This window comes from Pithys albifrons, chromosome 16 (assembly GCF_047495875.1).
Source record: "Pithys albifrons albifrons isolate INPA30051 chromosome 16, PitAlb_v1, whole genome shotgun sequence".
NCBI lineage: Eukaryota > Metazoa > Chordata > Aves > Passeriformes > Thamnophilidae > Pithys > Pithys albifrons.
In genome coordinates, this window is record NC_092473.1 from 6,974,558 (window position 1) to 7,001,135 (window position 26,578).

At 42.0% G+C, this 26,578-nt stretch overlaps 1 protein-coding gene across 3 annotated transcripts; it reads left to right on the forward strand.

Moving 5' to 3' along the window:
- The first annotated feature begins 210 nt into the window (after positions 1-210).
- LOC139679428 (phospholipase A2-like) lies at positions 211-26,003 on the forward strand. 3 transcript variants are annotated; one of them, XM_071571182.1, is made up of 7 exons: positions 211-251; positions 1,913-2,081; positions 3,177-3,258; positions 18,069-18,271; positions 22,423-22,588; positions 24,467-24,573; positions 25,699-26,003. In XM_071571182.1, exons 3-7 carry the CDS (start codon positions 3,236-3,238, stop codon positions 25,842-25,844), a joined length of 645 nt encoding a protein of 214 aa, XP_071427283.1. In that variant the 5' UTR covers positions 211-251; positions 1,913-2,081; positions 3,177-3,235; the 3' UTR covers positions 25,845-26,003. The 3 variants fall into 3 exon arrangements, with proteins under 3 accessions (XP_071427283.1, XP_071427282.1, XP_071427284.1); XM_071571181.1 differs by lacking the exon at positions 211-251 and adding an exon at positions 1,782-1,842 and having other exon boundaries at positions 1,947-2,081; XM_071571183.1 differs by lacking the exon at positions 211-251 and having other exon boundaries at positions 1,860-2,081.
- Positions 26,004-26,578: the final 575 nt, after the last annotated feature.

Sequence of the window (26,578 nt, forward strand, 5' to 3'; positions counted from 1 at the left end):
GGCGGGAGCCCTCTCGCCCAGTGACGTCACGCAGCGCGTTCCGCCTCGGCGGAGGGGTCAGGGCCGCGGGCGCGGAGGGCTCTGGTGCCGCGAATAGGGAGGTTTGTGGGCCCCGAGGCTTGGCGTCACTGCCGAGCCTTCATGTGCGGGCTCACAAAATACGGTTATGAAAACGCTTTTGCCCGAGAACAGCCCGTGGGCGAGGAGGAAGCCGAAGAGACACTGTGCTGTCATTCGCTTTTCAGCGGCAGGTGCGGGCGAGGACACCTTCCCCGGGACAGACAATGACACCTTCCCCGGAACAGACAATGACACCTTCCCCGGGACAGACAATGACACCTTCCCCCGGACAGACAATGACACCTTTCCCGGGACAGACAATGACACCTTCCCCGGGACAGACAATGACACCTTCCCCCGGACAGACAATGACACCTTTCCCGGGACAGACAATAAAATAACACCTCCCGTGAGACAGACAATGACACCTTCCCCGGGACAAACAATAAAATAACACCTTCCCTGGGACAGACAATAATAACACCTGCCCTCGGACAGTGATACCTTCTCCTGGACAGCCCGTCCCACACCCCGTGCCCACGGAACGGCTGCATCGCAGCTCCCTGCAGTGCTCCCTCAGTTGAGCAGGTTTGGCTTTTCCCTCTCTGGGAGAGGACACAACTGGTGTTCTGATAAGGATGAACACGGTGAAGGGTCTGGAGGAGAAGCTGTACAAGGAGCAGCTGAGGTCACTTGGTTTGTTCAGCCTGGAGGAGACTGAGGTCAGACCTCACCATGGTCTGCAGGGACTGGCACCGATCTGTGCTCGGTGTGACCGCTGCCAGGACTGAAGGAAACGGCATGAAGCTGTGCTGGGGAGGTTTAGGTTGCATATTAGGAAAAGGTTCTTCCCCCAGAGGGTGGTCGGGCTCCCAGGGCAGTGGTCACAGCACCAAGACCGAGAGAGCTCCTGAAGCGTTTGGACAATGTGCTCAGGCACATGGGGGGATTTTGGGGTGTCCTATGCAGGGACAGGAGTTGGGACTCAATCATTCTTGTGGGTCCCTTCCAAATCAGGATATTCCATAGTTCTGTTTCCCTTTTTCCAGCAGTATTATGACAGTGATGACAACTATGACAATGTCAGTAGTGCAGCTGACTGGTCTTGTATGGATGTCCCACAAATACTGTGGTAAATGATGTGGCCTGTGTGGTAGGACTGCATGAAGAAAAGCTTTAGAGGTTCTAACAAGTATATTATACACATAAAACTGCCACTAATCATGACTGGAGGGAATGCAGCCAATTAGTAGTTTATAAGCTGAAGTTATGCTGATGGAAAGTTCCTTGACCTGATGAGGCATAAAACATTAATTATTAAACATATTAATACAGTAATGTATTAAACATGGTTCCTGTGTAATTACTGTAGAAGGACTGTAAGTATAAATTGTTGAAGCTCTGCCTTGAGGCTTTTCCAGCTCCAAAGGGTGAATTACCTCCCACTGATGTCAGCCAAATTGATTCTTGAGACTAAGTGTGACAATTCAATCTTACCAGTCAGATGTTAAATAGTTAATGCTTAAGTGTATAGAATGGCATTTAAAGATCCACAGGACTCAGTGTGAAATTGGGCCTTTGCTTACTGCAGCATCTAAAGGGCCATGAGAGAAACAGAGTGAAAAAAACTCATGCATGGAAGAGCAGTTATATCCATGAAATAGACCATAAAAATGGTAGGAAAGCTTATCCAATTCCAGATTACAACTGTTGGAACACTAAGCAGCTTAAGAAAGCAGACACTGTGATCATTCTCATCCAGAACAGCAAACCACTACTGAGGTAAAATCTTTTGGCTGGTAGTAGCTTGATGAAAATATTAATCTTAGCTGTTAATCCTTTTAATTTATAGGTCTTACATAAATCGTGTTGCTGATTTTCCGAAGCCTGCTGTTAGGATTGGCAGCATCCCATTCACCTGGAGAGAATGGCCTATTGGGAACTCTGCTGATGGACTGACTGCTTTGGGAATTCTTCAGATGTAACACAGACTGCAAATGTGAGCCTGAAAATTGCATCAGGTAAGGTTAGATTATTAAAATGTCGATGTAAATACCCTGCCTATCAAACTCTTAGAAAACAAAGGAAATTTTGTGTTAGAATTAGGAGGTTGTTGACCAAACTCCTGACTTTTTTTTAAACAGTCCTATAAAATCTTGAATGAATTTATGAAGAAAAACAAGGAAAGGGACTTGTCTTGAACTCTGAACAAAGTTTTGGAGAGGAAACAAAGTGTTAGTGATCAAGAGGATTATATAGCTGTGAAAGATAGTTCCAGATGAATGGAAGACAAGGTTTTTTATCTGCAGCCTCTGAAATCCTTATCATGCAACACTTTGTGACATGAGGATTAAAGTTCACTGGAATTTCTCATGTGAATAACTTATTTATATGTGGACATAATTCCGGAAATGTACTCCCTTCAAAATTGTTTGGGCTTTGCTGTTTGTTTTTCTGGGTGCTTTTAAAATTTGAATCAAGTTCTTGATCTTTCCCAGACCCAGAGTTCTATAATATACATAGGGATGATGGCATTGTTCTCCTTCCTTAAACAATGGTTATGGAACATAACTACATGCAGAGTTGAAATAACCATTTATTCCATATGTATTTTGGGACAGGAAGAAACCCCTCCTTCAATATTTAAACCAGGAAATTTCAAAAAATGTTTGGAGGGGTTTTCTAACTTCTGTAAAAACAGTTGGGTTTGGTCAGACATGAATAAATGTTTTCATTACTACCCAAGGAAATACTCCACAACAGAGAATGTACACATGAGTTCTATAAATACTTCACCAAGACAGAGCTTTACACAAAACTAGAGTGTGAAACAGAGAACTCCTTTGGTGAAGGAGTACAGACCTGAATTAACCAGACTGAAACAGTTAAGCCATGTTAGAAGAAAAACCTGCAAAATTAAACTGAACTAAGATTATTAACAGTTCCCCTCCAAAGGCAATTAACCAAAACACTGCTCTTTGTTTTGAATAATCATGTGTAGATTAAGTATAGCTTAATGTAATAATTTCTAAAAGTCACTTTTTGCTTGTTTTTCTGGAGTGCCCACAGTAGAATTGTTCAATTTGCTGCCACTGACAGCCCTTTTTTTTGCTCAGTATCCCCAGAGGGGAGTGAGGATGGCTGTGGCCAGCACAGACAGATCTATGGCCAGTGTATGGAGGAGGATTCCCACCAAAGGTATTGCCAATATTAGGTTTTGTTTCTGCTTTTTTGATGGTAGTGATGGATTCCTAGTATCTTTATGATAAATCATTGAGAACTGCATGCACATTTTGCTCCCTGTGGTGTTTTATTTGTTCTGTCATGTGCATATCATGTTTGAAAACCCCTTCCCACTGCATCACTGACACAGCAAATGCTTTTCCTTTTTAAATGCTGATGAATTTGTACATTATAATTCCCAGCATTTACTAGTCAAATTATGGGTTTGAGCTGTGAAATAGGATAACTTTTTTTTTTTTAACAACAATTACATGAGTCTGTACTATTTTTGAAAGCCATGTAGGAACACAATATCCTATACTAGACAACACTTAACTGTGTACCTTGTTTACTCTTTCTTAAACATTTATATATTATAATTTAGTTTCCCTCAGACTTGATCTAAACTGCATATCAGTAACTTCCTGCTGCACAAATGCCATGTTGCAAAGCTGTGTTTGTGACTTGTCTCTTAACAACCATGTTTTAGATTGGCTCAATTCTTGCCCTGGCAGAGACCTGATTTTCTGAGACACTGACAGTGGTGGAGGGATAACTGATTGTTTGAGAACAGCCACAGGGCAAGTTAAACTGTAACTTTTATGACGAGCCTGGTGTTACTTCTGAACCTTTTAAGTGTCTTTGGGAAACTACTGAGCGTTTCTAAAATAAATTTAAGATTTCTTCTATGTTAAAATTTTGTTGGAAATTATGGAAGCCTGTGAGACACCTGCGTGTTTTTACAACAGAGAGTATCTTGGTTTCAATTAAAACCTCGCGAGCAGCCAATCGGTAACTCCTCTCCCGGGATTATCTCCCAGTCCAGGGGGATTTCGGTCACGCTGTAAAGGCAGCAGAGGGCGCGAGTGCCTCTGGGGTGAGTCTGACCCGACCCACAGCGGGGGAACAGCCATTCCTTTGGGTCCGAAGGTGCAGAACGAGAGAGGATTTCTTGAATGTTAAAAATCCAGAAAAGTCAAGCCATCTCAGTGCAATGTTTGGGCACACGGGGCGAGCTGGAATGTGTTTCTGCCAGGCACCATCGTGGGCTTCGTGTCCCAGGGGAGCCCCAAAGGGGAATCAGGAGTCACACACGCCGCAGTGTGACAGTCCTGTGTGGCTGGTCTGGCGAGGATGTGAACAGAAAAATAATCATTTTTCAAATGGGTGGCGGTTAGAGATCTTCTGTTAGCCAGAAGGAAAAGAAAAAGGGTGTGGCAGCACTTCATGTCCAGTGAGTGAAGGACACTTTCTGAGGGTGCATGATCTGTCTTGAAAAATGAGATACTGACTTTTATATATTGAGATGCCTCAGGAATTCAAGCAAGCACATTGTGAAGTTATGAGTTTGTGAACTCTCTTCTTTCTGAGACACTTTTGTTATTATTACAGTAGCCTTTACTGTTTCTCTAAAGAAAAAATACTAGGATTTTTCCTACCCTTTAAAAATAATCTTTTTTTCTTATTATTTTTTGTGCTTAAGAAGGATTAGATGTAGCAATCTATGCTATTGGATTATTTTATTCTATTCTATTTTCTCAGAAGTGCTGTCTTATTTGTATGTAATAAACAGGCCTTGCAGATTAAGCTGAGGAACATTACACCTATTTTCTGGCCTGTTTGCTAATGTAATATTTACATCGCTGTTGTAACCAGCTAACCCATTATCATGAGCTTCAGCTGTTTACATCAGGTCTCAATTTTATCATTTGCTTTTCTGTAACTGTGCCTGCACTGACTAATTTAGCAACTTAAGGTGTGTCTGATGACTTCCTTTGGAAGACAGAGAATGTTACTGCATCCATCGTTAGCACGAATCTCAGGAAGTGTGTTATTCAATGCCTAGTGCTTGTTGTAGCTGTACTTTCAGGCTATCAAAATCTTGATTTTTTAGTTCAGTAGCCTTGTCCATATTTGCTTGGCTCTCCATTTAGAGATTAACTACAGCAGATCTTGAATGCTGAGAACTCTGGTATAACTGAAAAGGTAGAATATGGGTAAAGGGAATTGATCTCTTTTCTAACACATGTTATAGATGAGGTTTAAACCTGCCCATAGGGAAGATGGAGGAGAGCAAAACAGTGGTTTATAATCTAATTCAGTTAAAGAATTGTTCTTTGGCAAATAACACAGCAGAACTGTCTCTCTGCACATGGAGTTTCCTGCCAGAATAGCAAAAAAACTCTCTTTTTTTTTCTGCTTTGCCAAGATGGAGAAGGTCTCAATCTCTCAGTAATGTGAAAGGAACTTAATATAACTTCTATGAGCATCTATTTAGTACAAGTTGTCCAAGAGAGACCAGAGAAAAAGGTGTGTGGTGACATCCTTGTGCCTATGGATGTGTGCAAGCAGACTTCCCCAAATGGAATCTATTTGTAAAGCAAACATTGAGTGGGTGTCAAATGCTCAGCAAAATGCACATCTCAGGGGGTTCACTTTGGAATTGCTTTAGTCTGAACTCACAGATTGAACTGGAGCACACCTTCCTGTCTTAGCCCTCAGAGGAATCCCATGCTCTGGGATGGCTCTGTGCAATGAACCAGAGCACAGCAGTGGGCACAGTCACTCTGGCTCCCTTCTGAGCCAAAATGAAGTGCTAAATCAGACACACACTGGGCGAGTTGAGCTGCTGGGAGCAGCAATTGTCTCTGAGGCAAGTTCTGCAGGAGACTGCTAAGGTTGCTTACAATCCTCTTGAAACTGGCAATCAGATTATCCTTTTCGTAGGTGAGCTAAGTAGGTTAAACGTCTTCAAAGCCGCTAAAGTGTATCTCTCATATCCTGAAAGCGATTAGCACATCAGCACTGAGTCTGCTTCCATGCAATCTCAGGTCAAAGGGGCTAAATGTTAACACCTCTCTGCCTTGCTTAATCATTTCCACGTGGCTAAAATAGAGATTCCCCAATCATCATATTGGCTCTTATGAATTCTCAACTCTCTCCATGTGCACTGGAGGAAGCTCAGGCCCTTCATGCAGAGAATGCCACCGTGATGCTCAGTGATAGACCCAGACCCTAATTCCCACAAACAGGATAAGCATTTTTTCATCAGCTTATCTTAATTGTCATACTTATTCCAAAAGGTCAAGCACTCATCCAAAACTCAGGTTTACAAGCACTGCTAAAAATGGCAAAGTGTTTTCAAGCTGAGTATAAAAACAGACGTAAGGAATCATTCACATTGACCTCTGACATATTGCAAGGAATTGGAGTTTCAAGTCCATAACAGCAGTGTTTACTTTTTGCTTCCTATCATTCTATTTCATTTTGGAGAAAATACTGCGAAAAAATATTTTTGATAAGATGTCCAAAAATGTAGCAAAACAAATGTTACAAAAGTAACAATTTTATATATACATGAATAACTCTGAATTTAAATAAAACTTCAAATAAAGAGTGGCCAGACTTGACTAGGGTCTTTCAAAGAAAATACTTTTGACAGAAACACAAGGAGGATGAAGTTAACTGATGCATTTGATGTAGCTTACTTCTGTTTTTATATTGCTGAGCATCCAACTGATAAGAGGGTTTTTTGTTTACTTTACAATCATTACTGAAATACAGGATTCAAAAGATGTCTTTTTCAGAGAGCAGGGGAGAAAAGACTGTTTCCACCCTTCTAAAACACTCACACTTTTCCAGATAAAATTTGTTTGTAGAATTCACATTTAATTCCTCCCTGGCAAACTTCATTTCAGTTCTTGACTTTTCTTGGGCAACAAAGTGTTTTAAAATACAAAAAAGGATAAACAGTATTTTAATTGTTGTTTGTCAAACTAGAAGGATCAGCATTTTAAGGAAATCATAGAAGTAGAGCAGAAAAACATGAGGATGCCTTGAATGGGGCCCTGAGCAGCCTGGCCTGGTGGGAGGTGCCCCTGCTCATGGCAGGGGGCTTGAACTACGTGAACTTCAAGGTTCCTTCCAACCCAAACCATTCCATGACCCTATGAGTGCTGCCGTAGGGCCCCTAAGAAAGTACTTTCTTTAAAGAATTATACATTGGTATTCAGGCTCTAACTCTAAAATTATGAAAATTTTATAATAAAATAATAAAATTATAAAATTTCAAGGATTTAATTGATTTACCACTGAAGTTGCTAAATAAAGAACATAATCATTGGGACTCAGTGATTCCACAGAGAATTATTGTGAAGAAATTAATATATCTAAAAATAAGGTTAGCCCATTTTCTTCTTCCCTGAAGGAGTCAGTATTCCCCAGTGAGCACAGTGCTCAGGAATTCTGGGAAGCAAGTGTGAACTGCTGTGTTACCACTGCCTGACTCAGCGGTGCTGCACAGCTGTGAGCTGTGCTGTGGGCACCGGGGCATTTATAAAGGACTCCCAATTTCAGGAGTGATGGAGTTCCATGACAGTGAAATGACAGACTAACACAGTATCCTTAGATTCGTGGAGTTCTAGTTGTGAATTATGGAAGAGAATCCAGAAGACCAGGCAGTTTACAGTGGCCATTACAAATAATGGCCCTGATAGAGCAGCAAGACCTTTCACAACCATCTTAGTCCACACGGGTGTTGCAGGGCAGGATACAGACACACAGTCACGTTTTTAGGAAACAATTGCAATTGCAACAGAATTGCACTACCATTAATATAGATGTTGCTACAACAGACTGTTTCTCAGGCTTTGCCCTGATCAACTTTTCACTCATTTCATGCTTTTTAGATCTGTTTTATAAATCCATTTTAGTGTTTCTAACAACGTGTGGTTTGTGTTTCTATGCTGAAAGACTCAAACAAACCTTGGGTGGTTGGGGTTTTAACTTGAATGCTGTGCTCTAAGATGTGGCACCCCACCCATTGGCTGTTCACAAAAGGAGGTTTTTAATTGACAGCAGAGTTCACATTCTTCCAAACCTCAGTCTGGAGCATGTATAATTATGCTAAGGCATTGTTAGAAGCAATTTTAAAGGGAAATGTGGCCTTCCTTCTGAGGTTTTTCTGTATGCACGTAGTTTGGGCATGTCAGCCTTTCTTTGAAACTACAGCATTGTTATTCCTACAGGATAAGCAGCTCCAGCACACTTGAAAGCACAGAAAATTATGAGTAGCTCAGCTCTTCCAAGTTCAAATCTCCCCCTTGCCACTGATTTTGTATAGAGTTATCCTGGGTCTCATTATTTAAATTTGTTTAAAGGAGCTTTTAACTTTTTATACCTGTGCAGCTATTGCAGTGATTTTTTTTTACATAAAAATACACTTTTCTTCTGCAAACTGCTGAATTTCAGATACTAGATAGTTTTATATTTTGGGGGTTTTATTACCTGTAAAAACTATTGTAGTTAATAACACACCTTTTTTCTGAGGGAAAAAAGTTGTCTTTATTAAATTTTATTTTTCCTATAAAAATGTGACCCATTTCAAGTGTGCATAAACCCATCTTACTGTAAATCAACCAGTTCTAAATAAATCCTACCCTGGTCAGGCTGTCCCATCCCCACCTGGTTCCTACTCCATTCAACCTTTTTCCAGCCACAGGCCCCTTACAAGATACTCTTCTGATAACAGAACAGGAAGTTCTTTATCTTCTAAAGTTGTGTGACTCCAAGTTTAATTATATGCTTTAAGCAGATAGAAAATGTGCCTTGCTCAAAGAGAAATTACTTGGGCTGGTACAAGAGATTTCAGGGCCTGTGGCACACAGAGCAGATCAGATGATCTGACCCTCCGCTCTTTGAATAAACGACAAATTACTTAAGAAGCCAAAGATAAAAAGATGATGAGCAGAGGTCAAAACAAAGTGATGAAAACAAAATTCAAAGACCAAAAAAAGACTGAAAGCAGCAGTGTACCAGCAAGCTGTGACATCTGTTTGGAGGGTGACCCTTCTCTAGGGGATTGTGCTGCTCAGGGTTCTCACGAGGTTTCTAAGTCCAGTATTTCAAGTAAAATTAGGACTACTGCAGCTCCTCCTCTTCCTTAACTTAGTGTCATAATGATCATAAAAGGACCCACCTCATTCCAGTCCTTCCAGTTGTGCAGTAATCAGCTAATTATGCAGATTACAGAAAACTGAAGGGGGGGGATGCAATTTATGTGCTGTGGTAGAAAATGTTTCTTTCCTGATACGAAAAAAGTGATACTTTAGTGCTTGCATTATTTAGATCTTCCCTCCTGTCCTAAGGAAGATGCATTCCCTTCCCTAGGACCAGGAATGAGGTCTTACAGAGAATTAACCACTTAACTTTGCTTTACATTTTAGTTCTGCTTTATTGCATGCATATGCAAAACATGTTTGACACATCCATAGATAAACGACTTGTTGCTTCAACAAAAATAAGTAAATGAAAAAGACTCCTTGATGGAAGTGAAGAAAATGGAGGTCCAGCAGCGTCTCAGCACACAATTACCCCTTAATGTCCACACATTTGGGAGAGAGACTTACAGTATTGGGGATTTTTGATGAAAACTATACAGGTGGTTTTTTAGTGGCTGTCAGAAAGAACAAATCTAAACAAAAATTCAGTATAGTATTTTACAGAATGAAAGTTAGGCTTGGTTATATAATTAACTTGGGGTATGCCTGCCCCTGCCCCTCCATTCTAAATAAGACTTGAACACCAGTAAAGATTATCTGGTGCTGGCAAATCCTTCCTAGGGATTACATGGTGCATAAACTGATAAGGGTTTATCTTTTCTTCTTTCTGAGAGAGGAAATAACTACAGCAACATTAAAAACATTAATGTGGCATTTAAGAATTCCAAAAATAATTAGGAAATTGAGTTGTTGGGATTCTCAGAGCAGGAAGTGTAAGTATTCAGATCCTACGTGCAGAGCACACATGAAATTGAGAATACTCTGTGTATGTCGTACTGTTTTGCTCTGTGAAGTAAAAATGCCAAGTATGCATAAACTGTTTATTTCAAAAGATAATCTGAATATGGTCAGCATGAAAATTTTGTGTGTAACACCATATTACTCCCATTTTTGGGGTACCACAGCTACAAAAGAAATCTAGACAAAATTTCTGCCATTCAACATAATTTAGATGACAATACTTATGGTAAAGTAACTGAGACACAATTAGAATGTGCTGGTTTACATCATAAAAAGTTAAAAGTATATTTGGTTCCTCTCATCTGAAAGACTTTCATGGTCACTGTAAATTGGCTATTTGGGAAGATGTCTGTTGATTTCTGCAGACTTTGAAAGGCAAATCAGTGAAAACTGTAACCTGGGTTTAAAACTAGAAAGCTTCCAGAGGAGGAGGCTGAGAAATGAACTACTTTGTCACCTTTTGACTGGTGGTTCTGAGATCACCTATGACCAGATTCCGTATGTATTTTAGGGTAAGTGCTTTTAAGAGTTTGGATCCATTTAGCAAGATGCACACCTCTAACAGGTGAAAACTATTCTTTTAAAGCTTTACTAGGACTTTAAAGCTTTACTAGGTTCCTTGCTCCCTTTGTTCCTGTGTTGCACCTCCGGGTGCCATTTAGCAGGGCCTGCTGCACACAGGAGAGCAAAGTCCCTAACTCTGTACAGGAAATGTGAAGAGAACAGTGGTTGATCACTGCTCATACAGACAGGGGAGTTCATGGCATTGGCCTGCTAATGTTCTGATGGCACCTCATGTGCAATGAAACCCTTCTCTCCCTTATATATTGTAGGAACAATCATCTTCACACATGTTATTTTAAAGAACATGTAGGGCTGGTGCTCTGCATGTTTAGGATGAGATGGATTTTACTAGTTGTAGGGACTGTAGAGTTTTTCCAGATGGCTCTCTGTGAAATACGGTAAATACAGTATCACTTTAAGGAATTTGTTTTATTTTTTAACCAAGGAAGCAATTTGTATATTTGGATCAGGTCACAGAATCACAGAGTGGGTAATGTTGGAGGTGGGTCATCTGGTCCCACCTCCCTGCTCAAGCAGGGTCGTCCCAGAGCACATGGCACAGGATTGCATCCAGATGGTTCTGGAATATCTCCAGTGAGGGAGACTCCACACCCTCTCTGGGCAATCTGTGCCAGTGTTCAGTCATCTAAAGGTAACTTCTTGTATTAAAATAAACCCAACAAGAATGACCAAGTCTTAAGTCTGCCAAACCCACTGGTGGGCTGGTTTTCAATTCATACCATGGAAATTACACATTTCCGTGTCTTTGGATTCAGTGACCTCTGTAAGGGTTAAGTATCACCATCATCCCTGAGCACTGTCACATGTACAAGGTACTGGGACTTCTCAGCAGCTCCCTTCAGACACAGCTGTTTCCTTAGCTTTTTGTGACAATGAGTCTACAAGTCTTCTCCTCCCAAGTGTCCTAAATATGTCTTCTCTTGTCCATAACTGATCATTTTTAAGGAAATATAAACCTTATAGAATCATAAAATTTTCCTTAGTTTTAGGAAAAAGTATTCTTAAACCAGTAATTGATACTGCAAAGAAGCATAAGCTTAAATCTTTTTAATTACAGGTTATATAAATTGTTCTAAATTGTTTACATTGTATAGTACCCATGGCATTTGTTGCCTTCCAAATGCAGTTGAAAATAGGCCTACACAGAAAACATGTTTGTCATGATGGCCCAGATTTGAGAATGCATTTAAACTCTTACCTTCTGTTGAGATGAGTCCTCACTTCTCACTGGAAATCAAAACAGAAGCTGGTGCCTAAACAACAGCAGCTCAGCAAACCTTTCACTGAATGCTGACCTGCATGTTGTGCATGACATTCTGTGCATACCCTCAGCAAATGACAGTTACATCTTTCGGCTGATTTGGAAGTATCTGCTTTATTTCAGGTATAGCAAATCATGATGTTAGTGCTGACAGTTCTGTGGTTCAATTACTCCTCGTCCCAGTCACTCTACAAAAGCAAAGAATAAAAGTAGGAGACCATCCCACAGAGATATGAAGATGAGATATTCAGAGCCTACTTGACAAGTGACAAATACTCAGTTCTTCAGCACAATTGAACACCTTTTTGATCCCACATGTCTTAAGGTACCAGTTTTCCTATATTCACTTCTTTCCTACTGATAAATTCTCTACCTAATCCCTATGTTCCCCACCCCTCAGTACTTCCAGGGATTATTTGACTCTCATCTGTAGATCTCATTCAGTAACTTCCCAGTTCCCAAAGCTGTCTGGATGGCATTTAAGGTGTCTAAAGACAGAGGATTAGCCTGAACAGACGAGGCCTACATTCTACTGACCTTTCCTTTCATGGACACGCAGCTCAGGGGGTTTATCCTGAAAAGTGTCCAGTTGATAAAACTCTTTGCAGCTGAGGATGCAGCAAGAACAGAAAGGTCCTTAAAGAAAGCTGTAATACAGACCAGAGCAATAGGGTGTCCACTGTTGACGGTGTGAAGAACAAAACAATTAAGAGGTGAGCAAATAAACAGGTAAAAAACCTCTGCATTTTATTTTCAAGCAATTTTAAACATTTAGGGACAATGAAGAGCCAGCAGACATAGTAAAAAGGAAAGTTCCACAGTATCATAATACATGCATTTCTGTCTCTTCCCTCTTAAGTGGAATGTAGTCTATAAATCCATGCTCTGTCTTCTCTGCATCAATTCTGAAGCTTCCCCCCAGTTTAAGTTAAAATAGAACTGGAAGAGGATGGGATTCCATAACCATGAGTTAAAATGTTTGGAAAGTCGTTCTTTATGAAAAAGGTACAGCTTCTGTTTGTGACAAAGCTGCCTAGAAAATAGAAGTAGGCAAAGTCTCAAGTCTCTTTGAATTCAGTAGAGATGATTTCCCCTGTGCATTTGCACATATTAGTTGATGATAGGTGGAAAAAATAACTATCAATTAATTTATTATTGCAGTAGAACAGGCCTACTACTGCCTTCCCTGCCTGTGGGCCAAGGTTTCCTGAAAACCTTTAGGCACAAAGAAAGTGGTATTGGAGTCTCTTTCCTTGGGAGGGTGGAACAGCTAATTTGAAGGTGTCTGCTATCACATCCCAGTATCACAGAATCATGTAGGTGGCAAGGGACTTCTAGAAGGCTGCAGTCCAACTTTCTTCTCATGGCAGGTGCCGTTACAGCAGCTTTGGGGTATGTTCTCTTGAGTTATGTGTATCTCTAAGGATGGAGTTCCCATAGCCTCTCTGGGCAAGCTTTCAGTATTTGACCCTCCTTGGTTAAAACAAACCAAACCGACCAACCAACCAACCAACCAAACTGGTTTCCTGTATTATCTGTTTTAAGTTGTGCTCATTGCCCATTGTTCCATTAGGAAGCAGTAGGCAGCAGTATGACCTCCTCTCACCATCTCCTTTAAACCTGAGCAAATCCAGCTCTCTCATCTTGTATGTCATGAACTGCAGCCCCTTGAGCAGTTTGGTGGCCTTCACTTGACTTGCTTTAGTGTGTCAGTGGCTTTCTTAAAATAAGACACAGGACTCCAGATGTAGTATCACCAGTCAGTGTCAGAGGGAGAGGAAGAATCACTTCCCTCCAAGCCCACCAGTGACACCCAGCCCAGTCTGCACTGGACACATTTGCTCAAAGAGCACACTGTTGACTCAGATTCAACTTGTCCATCACAACCCCCAGCTCTTTTTCTACAAAGCTGCTCTCTATCCAGCCAGTTCCCAACCTGTCCCATGCTGTGGGGTTATGCCAGCCCAGTTGCCTGGCTTTGCCTTTGCCTTTGCTGAAGTTCATGAGGTCCCCCCCCCAGCCCATTTTTCCAGTCTGACTGGGTCCATCTGAGTAGCAGCCCTGCCCTCTGGTGTATCAGCCACTCCCCCCAATTTAGGATCACCCACAAATGTGCTGAGAGGTCACTCTATCCCAGCATCCTGGTCATTATATCAGCCATTTCAAGAATCCAGGTTGATGTAACCTATATAAAGAAGGCAAGTCAAACATCCTTCCAGAGACATACACTGCAAGTTACACTGTAGGCTGGTGTAGTCTCAGACATGGATTTTGTTCTGTATGCTAGAAATGGATTTGAGATAACACCATGTACATTGCAAAATGCTACAAAATGGCTTAGCAGAATGTTTTCCAGTCTTCCACATGGAACTTGTCTCTCGAAATTATGCTTTACAATTCTCAAGCATTTTGGAACAACATCCTGAACAAAAGGAGCTGAAGAGAACGTTGGTAAAGAGGAAGCATTGGTTGTGAAAAGGAAGTAAGAGAAGATGGAAGGACATGAAAGAGAGGAAACGCAGCCAAAGCTCCAAAAATGGAAACAAAGGCACTGAATGTTTCCAAACAAATACTCAAGTAAGGCTGTTTGGTTTGTGGTTTTTTTATGAAGACAGCAATGATAAAGAAGTTGATTGGGTACTACTTGGACATTCAGTGTCTGGTGGAACATAACACTTGTAAGGGATGTATTCCAGGCCGAACCTGGGTCCCAATCCAATGTTTAGGAAAATGTGGAATAACTCAGGGACATTTATGAAGTATAGCAGTCAAGTAAACACAGTCAGTTGACTTACTGCTGGGAAGCAGCTCTTCAGTTCCAATTATTGTGGGACCCTCACAGTGAGGCACATGTTTCTGTCCTTATTCCCCTGCAGGAGTCAGTGCCACAGAACAACCCAATCTGTGACCTAAGCTGGGATGCAGAACACCAACGTCCTGTTTCCCAGCTCTACTATAGCCATCATAAAGCACCTTGAGCAAATCACTCTGCTTCCATTCTCATATCTAACAATGGGAAAATAATTTCTTTCACCATTCTTTATTAGTTCATTAATTCAGTGGGACAGCAAAAACATCATATAGCTTAATTTCCACATGCTTAGTGTTGTAGGATCCCAATTTTGTAGGACTTTGCTTAGGCCCCTACAGACCCTACTGCTTCTATACTCATCATCACTACAGATGTTCACAGGTAAGTGCAGAGTATATATAAATTTGACCAAGTTAGGTACCATGATCTTTCATTTCTTGGGAAAAATAACTGCTTTTCCTCAATTAAAAAAATTAATGGAACTGCTGTTACTAAAAAAATACAGTTTTGTGTCTGTTTAGTCAGCAGTAAATATGCTGTTACATACACTGCTCTCACAATCACTACCTGTACCTGCTCATAGGGCAGGGGATAACTTGCACTTACATTAACTGTATTTTAGGCCACTCCGTCATTTTCCATAAACACATTAACATTTTGGAGTCAACTTCCTGCATGAACATAATCACAGACACTGAGAAATGAGGCTTTTGCAACTAATTTAACAAGTTTGCCAATGACAGTGTTATGCTGTGAGAATGTTCCTCCGTAGAACGATGTGCCTCAATTATATTAATCTATTCCTCAGATTTAAAAACAACTTAATTGAAGCAATCATTAGGCACATGCAACCTTGTTTGAGAAAGTATATTTGAACAGCAAGTGCTTGTCCCTGCCCCTGCACAGCTCCAGTTGACAAAGAATTCATCAGTAAGAAGGAAAATGCCATTTGACTTAGACCAATTTTCAAGTGCTTTAAATAGAAGAAAAGCAACACTACAAAAAGAAATATAACAGGTCTGCACTGCCATGTAAGTTTGTAATTAAAAATTTAAAGGGAACTAAATCTAATTTGAAAAAATATGAATCTATTGTTGTAAGCCATATGAACTTCCAGTCTGTGTCTGTTCCTAGTATCTTTTCTGAGCCATATGCCATGGCAATTAGCTGGGCAACCCAGCTGCCCCTCAATAGAAGTATTTCCTTCTATCAGATTTCCCCACCACTCCCCAGTTTCACTAAATGTTCTCCTTGAACTTTTACTGCAACTCATAGAAAACAGAACTCCTGACTTGCTTTCCTTACTTCATCACTTCATTGTCACTTCACATCTCTGTGCACTTTCTGAAGCAGCTTTAGTCTAAACATTGCAGTCTCACTTGATTTCTCAATGGTTTTAAGGTTACTTTCCTCTCTTCAGAGAAAATCATGCACTCAATTGCATCAGTCAGTCTTCTGAAGAACAATCATGAAATGTAATTCATCTTGCTCCCTTGGATACTGTTTTCATTGTCATATCCAATGGTATGCTGGATGGGCTACTGTTCAACTGGAAGTTTCATTAAACAGCTCTTCAGGACCATTAAAACATTCTAATAGGTGTGACTGACCGGAAGAGTCAGTAAACAAATGCAGTACAAGTGACAGTAGGAGACCAAGACTAACAGTAATTAGCGCTGTGACTCCATGAGTAATAGGAAAATTGCCCTGACCCACTTGGTGGCAGCAGCAAAGAAATCTTGAAACAAATTTACAAAAAAATTATCCAAAATAGATGGGTTTTCTACCAAGATTTATCAGGGTCATGGACAACATTCATGGTTGCCACACATCCCGTTTCACATTCCAGCCAGCTCTGTTGGGAGACACGAGGTAGTGCTGCTCTGTTGGCCAGAGCCAGGCACAGGGAGAGAAGGGCAGTCTGGCAGTGTCACAGCCTGGTACAGGTCCACAGGGCCTCACAGGCACACAGGGATCCTCTGCAGAACGCCAGCACTGGGGTGGGAACCCTGCTGGCTTCTGGTGTGACAAGGTCATACTGTCACCCTTCTGCCTTTCCAAGTGTCCTGCATGGCTGTCACGGGCTGATGGACCACACCTGGTGCTCTGCATGCAGTGGAACAAAGGCCTGTCAAGTGTACAGTGGCATATCAATATCCTGCCTTAAACTGATGTGTTTCCACATCTATCCCACGCTGCCCTAACTTCAGTGCCAACACAAACATTTCAGAGAGCCTGGATTAATGAGAGCGTGACAAAAACAAATCCGATCTGTCTGTGCATGCTTTCTGTCTGCTGGAACCACACCACATATGATTTGCTACTCCTTCAGACTAAAGAAGAACGATATAATGCAGAAATCAGAGCATTTGAATGCAAAAGTAGAATTACCCTTCAGTGTGCACATGAAAGATTTTATTTATTTGATGAAAATACCATTTGGTACAAAAAACCCCCACCAAATTACCAGCTGCTCTCCAACAGTAAGATGACATGACCAAGAAAAATTCTTGGAAAGTTCCATAAAAAGATTTTTGTATTCTCTCTCTTTCCATGTACTTGCAAGTGTAGACCTCAATGGGATCTGGTGGGGGTAATATCCTGGAATATAACAATGCCAAGAAAAAAATTAACACCACAAAACAAAACACACACATGCACACAAAATCAGTACTCCAAATTTTGAGGCTCATGATTGCTTGAACAACTGACAGGAAATGCACTGGTTTCAGTGCAATAACAAAAGGTCTGAAGAAATAGTTGTAAGCAAGGAAAAAATCACATAAAAGCAAGTGGTATTGTCTGTGTGTTGAGAGGGGCAATGACACTGTAATATGGCACCTAGTTGTAGGTTTTACAAAATAATACAAGAGTTGGAAAAGGAAAGGAAAATATATGGAAATATTATACAATGTCAAAAAAATACTTATTTTGAGACTCTGTTTTGGTGGAGGTACCATTAAAAAGTTATTTTGATCAAGCTACAAATATCCATAACCAGTTTAGGAGCTGGTTGTTCTTTAGTCCTCCAAGAAAAGGAGCAATCAGGAGATGAAGTCTGGCAGATGCAGACTCCAGATAGAGCTTGTGTCTTCGGCACTGGTTGTAATTAACCACCAGACTAACTTACAGTACAGTCCGCTGCCACCTTACCTCTCCACATCTAGATTAAATGATCTAGGAAATGATGTAATTCAAAAAGAAAACATAGCTACTAGCGCAGAAGGGTCCTGGAGGAGCGGAGCCCCCTCTCCGGTGCTCCTTCCCCTGTGCCTGCTACGCGCTCCGCTGCCGACTGACAGATCCCATCTCTCCCCGGCTCCTCCAGCGCAGCTCCTCCCTTCTGGCCAGATGGACAGCACGGCTCGGTCTGGGGCTCGGGGGGACCTGGCTCGGGGCAGAAAGCAGCCTTTTATAGCCGGCGCTGCGCCGCTCGGGCTCACACCTACACGCGGCGCTGCAGACCCGCACCTGCGCTGCCCATGGCGCGGCTGCCCCACCTGCTGCTGCCGCTGCTGCTGTCCGCGGCCGGTGAGTACTGCACGGTCCTGCGGACCGGAGGGATGCGGCTGGGGCTGGGGCCGGGACCGGGGCTGGCTGCGTCGGGGGCAGGTGGGAGAAGGCAGAAAGCGGGAGGCAGGAGCGCTGGGAGAACCGATCACGAGACGCGCCTGCCTTCACACGCCGAAGCGCGGTGCCCGTGACGGGTGTCCCGGCGCCCGGCAACGCGGGGTGGATGGAGCGAGCCCCAGCGAGCCCCGGTGTGCCGCTGCCAGCGGCGGCCGGAGCGGCCCCCGGCGGGCCTCAGCCCGCACCTGTGGCTCCCCAGCAGTGCCCGGGGGCTCACACCGCTCCGGGACAGCTCCCCAGCGGTGCCGGGGGTCTCACACCGCTCCGGGAGGGCTCCCCAGAGGTGCCGGGCGTCTCGCACCGCTCCGGGACAGCTCACTGGTGGTGCCGGCGGGGCTCACACCTCTCTGGGAGGACTCACTAGCGGTGCTGGGGGTCTCACACCGCTCCAGGAGGGCTCACCAGGGCTCCCCAGCGGTGCCGGGGGATCTCACACCGCTCCGGGACGGCTCCCCAGCGGTGTGCAGCTGTGCGAAGGAAGGTCGGTGTTCAGACCAGGCTGCAGCCTGCACGTGCAGCAACAACCTTCCTGCAAAGCCAACACCTTCCCCCGCTCATCCGCGGGTCCCGGAGCGAGCTGTCACAGAGCACCTGAGTTGCAGAGCCGTTCAGGGGCAGGAACTGCTAGAACTGAGATTGCCCACGAAACCCTGAGTTAGTCTGAAAAATGAGTCAGTCTGTATAAATAAGTTATGATGTGAGAATGTAATTAATGGACCCCTGCCTCATACCTGAACACAGCCAATTACTCACTTTGCAAATATTTAATTATTTTTTTTGTCTCCCATTTCCTATTTATTAAGCAGTATTAAAGGCGAGTTGTAGTAATTTACAGTCTATTTCCTCATAGGGTTTCTGAGGTGTTCATCAGTACAGTATCTGAATGTACTTGGTTCTTTCACACTTCTGTGAAACTGTATTATCATTCCCTTTTCTGAAGGGTAAGTGGACTGACACAAAGAGGCATCCCCTAATTTTAGGTTCCCATGGTGACATGGTAGAACCCAATTTTGCCTACAACTACTTGAAATTGTGTGAAATTTCAACTACTCAAAGCCTGGCTCTCAACTGAGTATTGCAGTAGCTTGGTACTCCAACCCCAGGATATTCAGCAGGCTGGGAGCACACTATTGGTAAACATCAACAGGTATTGTTTTAAAGTGATTAAATTAACCTCATGCTGAACCTTTGTGACAGCTGTAAGGATAAAATCCACTTTTCCAGAATAGCATTCTGCTGCCTTTAAGAGATTCTCTTTTGTCTTCTTGCACTTTTTTTTTTATACATTCATACACACTTTGCAAATGCATCACATCAAATCTTGCAAATAGCAGGATCCTAAGGACAAGAGCCCCAGTTCAGTGCCAGAACAGATTCTGGGGATGGAATGAAGGGAAGGCAGTGGCATGATTAAAGCCCAGAATGTAAGGTGCTTGTATAATGGGGCCAACTTAAGGCCTCACCAAGCTCCCTGCCCCAATTCTGCTTCCTGACCTCAGCGTGCCCCTATGATTCCTTCTGCATTTTGATCGTCCTGCAGACTTCATCCTCTGCATGGCACAAACCTCAGCAGGAACGTTTAGAAAAGCTATGGCATCACTGCTGTGCCAGCTCGGAGCGCTCGTTCCAGTGGGGCTGGCCCCGCTCCGAGGGCTCTGACTCAGGCACCGCAGTCACCACTCCGTGGGCAGTGAGGAGGGTGGGAAACACCATCCGTCTGTTTCCCAATGCTTGGTCCAAGGATCAAAACAGGCAAATTCATCCTTTCAAAAAATGCCCGTGTGACCACAGTTTGGAGATAGCATGTGAGTAGTCTGGGCAATGTGATGAGGAGAAAAAGACCATTCCTGATGGCTTATGAAACATGAGGTAAAAATCTAAGCAAACACCAAGAAGTTTCTGTAAGGCATACAGTTCTTTTGGCCAGATCTTGGAGATCCATCAGAAAGTCTTGCTTATTCCCAAAGTTCAAGTTCTGAACTACTAGAGACAGCACTATGACTACACAGGGAAATATCCCTGTAAGAAATCTTACACCTATTTAACATGAAAAAATGTTTCTGTAGCCTCAGTCTGAAAGAATGGCTTAAAAATTATTTTAAAACCCCAAAGACATCATAGACTGTATTAGATGCTGATGATGTAGTTATGTATCATAATTGAGCAGCTTAACATACAAGCATGCATCTGCCAAATTAATTATTATGTTTGAATTGAGCCCATTGCAAAGAGCAAAATGCTATAGGAAATATGACCTTTCACAAAAAAATGAATTTGTTTCTAATTTTTTTCCCTTTTCCTTTATTCATAAGGATAATCTGTTTACAATCAAGTGGATGCTTCTGCTACCCAGGGCTGAAAAATTAGAGTAAACATTCAGACAATATTCTGAGACAGGAGCTATGACACAATATACTATTCCCTGTCTTAGCAAGGAAGTTTAGTGCCAATGGGGTAGTTTTTAAATGAACCTGCAACTGACTACAGAGCAGGGAAGCTTTTCTTACCTCCTCAAGGTGTGATTGCTTTCAATCAGTGCCAAACCTGCATGTGCAAGTTTAAGTGCCTTTATTTCAACACCTCTTCTCTCCCCAGATCAGTGCCCACAGAGCAGGAGGGGGAAAGATCTGGGAGTGGTCCCAGTCAGCAAAGTACGAACTGCTGCCTCAGGACACCTACCTGTTTTTTCTAAAGTGGTCTTTTACCATTCTCACACACAAATAAACTGTATTTCTTAATGAGGTGATTTCATGAGGTGTTTAAATTCCATTGCTTTCATGAAGTTACAAGTGCTCGAGGTCATGAACATCCCACACATTTCAAGTTACTCAACTGTGCTGGGAACAGTATTTTTTCTGGCAGATTTTCCATTAACTGATTATAGTTAATCATATGATCTATTATAATATAATCTATTATAATAGATTATTCTATCAGTCTATTATAATAGATTATGTGATTACACAGATTATATAAAAACTGCATAGTCATATAATTATTTTCTGGGAAAATAAATATCAAAGCCTTCAAGGACAAAGTCTAAATATTTTTCTGCTGTCTGTCCCCCTCACAGGTATTATCAGTTATCAAATCTTAATGTCTTTCAATATCTGTAACCAGTACTGGGAGTTTAGGTTTATAAAGTGTTCTCCTCATATCAAAATAAATAATAAGTTTAATTAGTAAGAAACTCTAAGCAGAAACCTCCCACTAATTTGTTTCATACTCATTCAGCTTAAAATGTGCTATAAGTAGCTTGGAGCCAGCACTGCAAGGAGATGCTGCCCATTACCATTAAGGGTCTTTGATGTATTAACTCAACCTGCAGGAGGACAAGGAACCCTAAAAGAGTCACCTGGTGTCTCACCAGTTTCTGCTGCTCAGGGCCTGTTGCTTTACTGCTGACATGGGATAGTTAAAGTATAGTTTCTAAATACAGTTTGTTCTGGGGAAAATAATGGTGAGAATCCCTCAAACAACAACAAACCCCAAACAAAACAAAACAGAAAAAATCCCCAACCACATCTTTCTAATTTCCCTGGAAATGAGTCCACGCACCCACCCATTTCCCTGCTTTACATCCATCACACCATCCCCACCACTTATTTGTCTGCTTTGCCTGAAAAAGAGGAAAACCAGAACCCTATCATAGAGGACAGATTTGCTCCAATGTAAAGCATTACATTCTACAAAATAACATGGGCAAAATTGCATGTTACAATAAGGCTAAAACTCTGCCCCCCTTGGGGCAGCCTGTCCAAAAAATCTGTGGGCCCAGGCCACAGAACAGATGCTGGTCCTCACCAGTTTTGAGACTGTAAATGACTGAAGTCTGCCACTGTGCCCTGCCTCGATGGGAGGAAAACCCTTCAGCTGTTCTGACTGGACTGGGGCAACCAGTGTGGCCCCAAAGTGTCAAAAAATAAAACTGCATTATCTTCATGTACTGACATTTATTATCAATGCTTAAAAAAACCCCCAAACCCACAAAAACCTGCAACTATTTTGTATTTGAATGTTTGATTCAATAAAACCTCGTTTTCTCTCCGCAGTGTCTGCGGGCCCTGCTGGGGAAGCCCATCCCAGGAGCCGCAGGGGCATCCTGGAGTTGGCCGGCGCCATCCGCTGCACCACGGGCCGGTCGCCCTTCGCCTTCCTGCGCTACGGCTGCTACTGCGGGCTGGGCGGGAGAGGGTGGCCCAAGGACAGAGTGGACTGGTGAGAGCAACCACCGGGCTCAGCCACTGAGTGCTGAGTGCAGAGAACAAAGGACTAAAATGTAAATTATTATAAATTATATTGAGCGTCGAGGCGGTCCCGTGGTGTAATGGGGAGCACTCTGGACTCTGAATCCCAAGGACCTGAGTTCGAGTCTCAGTGGGGACCATCCTCTGCCAGTTAAAGCCTCCCTGCCATCCAATCCCGTCAGATCTCAGATGCTCAGCAGGGTCAGCCCCGATCAGTACCGGGTGCTGTGACAGTCCCGAGGACTTCACTGTCACTGTCCAAGCTCGACCGTGGCAGATGGACCGTAGGACTGAAACGGTGGGGCCAGTTCTGCACATGCTGTGCCTCACCTAAAAATCCACTGCACAGGCTGGAATGGCCACCCACGTGGGGAGAGCCCTGCCCAAATCTTCGTTGGTGAAGTCTGGCCATACTTACGTACATTTAGCGTCAGTGAGGGGACTGAGTTTAAACACACCTCAGACTGGTGAGAAATGCTGAAGCATTAAAACTGTGTTTCTGTAGATGTACACGAGCCCTGCTTGGCTTTAACTCAAAATTCCCTTGCACTAATACTGCATTCACAGCACAGTTCAGTTTCTTTGCTGTTGCTGTTTGATCAAAAGCTGAGTAACTAAAGTCCTATTGAAGAAGTAAAGCTCAAACATTCAAACTACCCATAAAAGTAAAATTTTTTTTTACAAAAAGGCAATTGAAAAATCCTTTGATTTTACTACCCTTTCCCATTTTATTAGTAGTCAAAGCAATATATTAAAATTATGCAAAATTCAATCTGTTGAAATATAAAAATAACTCTAAAACCAATCCTTTCTTTTTAGCATATTGACTATCATCAATTTAATTTATAATTGAACATTAGCTGACAAGAAAATTATTTCCTGGGGTTTTTCTGGCATTTTTTTGCGTTTTTTTTTTTAAATTTCTATGCATGAAATGAGAGTTCTTGAGCTACTTCATGTGCATGTGCTGTTCAGCTGTTATACACCATGGGATCTTTCCACAGTGATTCGTGTGGAATTACCAAACAATTGCTTAATGAGCACAGGAAAAAACAGTAATTGCAAAGTGAGAGCTCACAGCATTGACTTTTCCTATTGCAGACACAAATTCCTCAGGCAACCTAAACACCACCAAACACCACGTGTGCACTGCAACATGATGGGTTTAGGCTACCAGGAGGAAACAGAAGGGATGAATGAATGCAGAGTTTGTGGATACACCCTGTTCTTCCACGAAGTCCAAAAAGAAAAGGTGTAATTAGGTTGCAGCAAAAACTTTCAAGTCGCATAATTTCAGGTCTTTGTTACATCTCCTACTTGCTATTCTGAGCTCCCAGTGGCTCCACACCAGAGACTCCACACCAGACTCTACATCAGGATGTCTTAGTGCTTTTTTAAGCATTAAAATATGCCATTAATGCTTACCTGTACTCCTCAGTTTCACAGTGTCATAGAAACTCTATGAATTCATTGTGCCAATTACAAGAACAGCTTTGAAATTGTAATTTTCGTCAATTTTCTAAATTTTGTCAGGATACTGAGCTAACAGTTCTTTTCTTGGAAAGGGTTTGGAGAGGGGCATAACTGAGAATGCTTTGAGGATTCGTTGTATTTTCATTTATGAGGAAGTTCAACTAGATCAATGTGTATCAGATACTTTTATCACCACTGAGTACATGAAAAAGTAATCATTTTTTCAGGTGATCTATTAACCAATGACCCTGGCTGGGCTCCTGGGCAGGTAACTGCATTCACATATGTTGACTTCCATTATTTCCCAGTTGCAGTAACGTGCTGATAAGGCTCCATGGACTGTGCCCATAAGTGACCATTTCTGCTCCTCTCTCAGGTGCTGCTTCCACCACGACTGCTGCTATGGCAGGGCAGAGCAAGCAGGTTGTCAGCCAAAGACTGAGAGTTACCACTGGGAATGCAAAGACAATTCTGCTGTGTGTGGTGAGTGAGCACTTGGGGGTTGTGGTGTTGGGGTTTGGGGGGGTTGTTTGTTTTGTTTTTTACTGCTACTGATCATCTCATTAACTTCACCAAATAAAGGCATTTTCTTAATTAACTGTAAAGTTCTTACCTTTATCATCCTTCCTTTTGTGACTTTTTTTTTTTGCCAGGACACACTGTGCCTCCAGAAAGCACAGAAAATGAATGCAGTTTCTTTTCTTAATCCCCACATAAGCAAATAAATTTCTGACCTACAAGCTTCTATTACCAAAACTGATTGCTTGTTCTGCTCCTGGACAAATCTCAAGCTGATATCTGGCTAAGTCTTTAAAATGTTAAATATTCAGACAAAATCTAACCAAGGATTCCTCAGTTTACAGACAGTTGTACAGGGAAAAAAACACTCCTTTCTGGCTTGGCACACTGAAACCAAAATACGTTGCTGTAGAAGAAAGTGCTCTTGCCAAGAAGAAACTCTTATGCCAAGAAAGCTGTTAAGTTGCAACACTACAGTTATAAAACAAATATGACAAGACATGGATTTTATCACCCTTAAACACACTTTATGTCACTTCTTACTGAATGCCTTAATAAAAAAAAGGTGGGCAATTTAAGCTGGATGTGGAACAACTTTGCATCCCGTGTATAGATCCCATATGTATTTTTAATGCTGTATCTTTTACTAGATTCAAAGATGTGTGAATAGAAACCATCTTCCCCAACTCAAGCTTCCCTAGAACAAGAGGGCAGCCAGAGAAGGCCACATACCACTTTCTAAAGAGGAATCAGAGTTCCTTTATTAAAAAACATGAAGAAGAGTATTTAGGTCTTTATCTGACTATTGTATTTTCAGCTGCCAATCTCTGACTGATCCACAGATCAACTGTTGCCAAGCCAAACCACGCCTGGACATTCTCTGTTGCTGAGATGTCCTGGCCTGGAGCTTGGCTAAAGAACACACAAGTATTCAAAGTTTCACCAAAGCTCAGGACAGTTTCTGCTGCACTTGAAATCCAAGAGCCATTAATATGGCAAAGATGGAACATGGCACAGCAATTCTTGGTATTCCATTTGGTGTTTTGAATTACTTCAGACTAATGTCAAACTTCCCGTGTTTTCTTTCAGATTCACTAGAAGACAAATGTCAAAAAATGGCCTGTGAATGTGACCGTGAAGCTGCCAAATGTTTTTCTAAAGCTCCATATCATAGAAAATACCTTTTGTGGCCAGATTTTATGTGTGGTGAGATTCAGCCTTTGTGCAGGTATTAGATGTGTGACACCAGTCTCCATGAAAACTCTGTATGTATTCTAAAATTACCTTTTTTGTCACAGTAGTGACAACAAATGATGTTCCCCTTTGTTGATGCTCCTTTGTGTCACCTCAGCCTCTCTACCCAAGAATGGCCAAAGTAAACATTTATCCTCTTATTTACCTTCTGCAGTGCACTTTTATTGCCTGAATAGGCATCTGAGTTTATCAGATTCAGAACTGACAAAATTAATTTTGTTTATATTGAGGTACACAGACTTTCAGATTCATAATACCCTTCACTGTGAACATTTCATCCTCCTCCACTGGCTGTGAGATATAAATCAAACTCTTCAGGTAACATTTATCTTCACATCTGTTAACTTTGAACTGACTGGAAAAATGCATGAAGTGACAGTGTCAGCACAAAGAGCCCTCTCATCTACATTAAACACTTACTATAAATCCTAATTTTTAACCTTTTAGGTAGAGAAATCAGTACCATGAATTGCTGAGCAATACACTTTTCCATAACTGCTCATTTTAAGTTATAGAATCAGGAGTGTTTCACGTCTCCTTTCACCCACCTCAACTTACTCAAAGACACAGAGACACAGAACAGGTTTGCACAAGGCAAAGCTAATGACAAGTACTTCAATATAAAAAAACCTAAACCCAAACAAAATAACCCACTTCTATAATAGTGAAGATTTCAAAAGAGATCTTTAAATCTTTCAAATTATTCACAGGAAAA

What these genes read in the sequence shown, in the direction of transcription:
- LOC139679428 (XM_071571182.1), top strand. Translation starts at nt 3,236, where the DNA reads ATGGAGGAGGATTCCCACCAAAG. An exon ending in GCTGCTGCTGTCCGCGGCCG is followed by an intron (nt 18,272 to 22,422) that starts GTGAGTACTGCA and finishes TTCTCTCCGCAG; the next exon opens with TGTCTGCGGGCCCTGCTGGG. An exon ending in CCCAAGGACAGAGTGGACTG is followed by an intron (nt 22,589 to 24,466) that starts GTGAGAGCAACC and finishes CTCCTCTCTCAG; the next exon opens with GTGCTGCTTCCACCACGACT.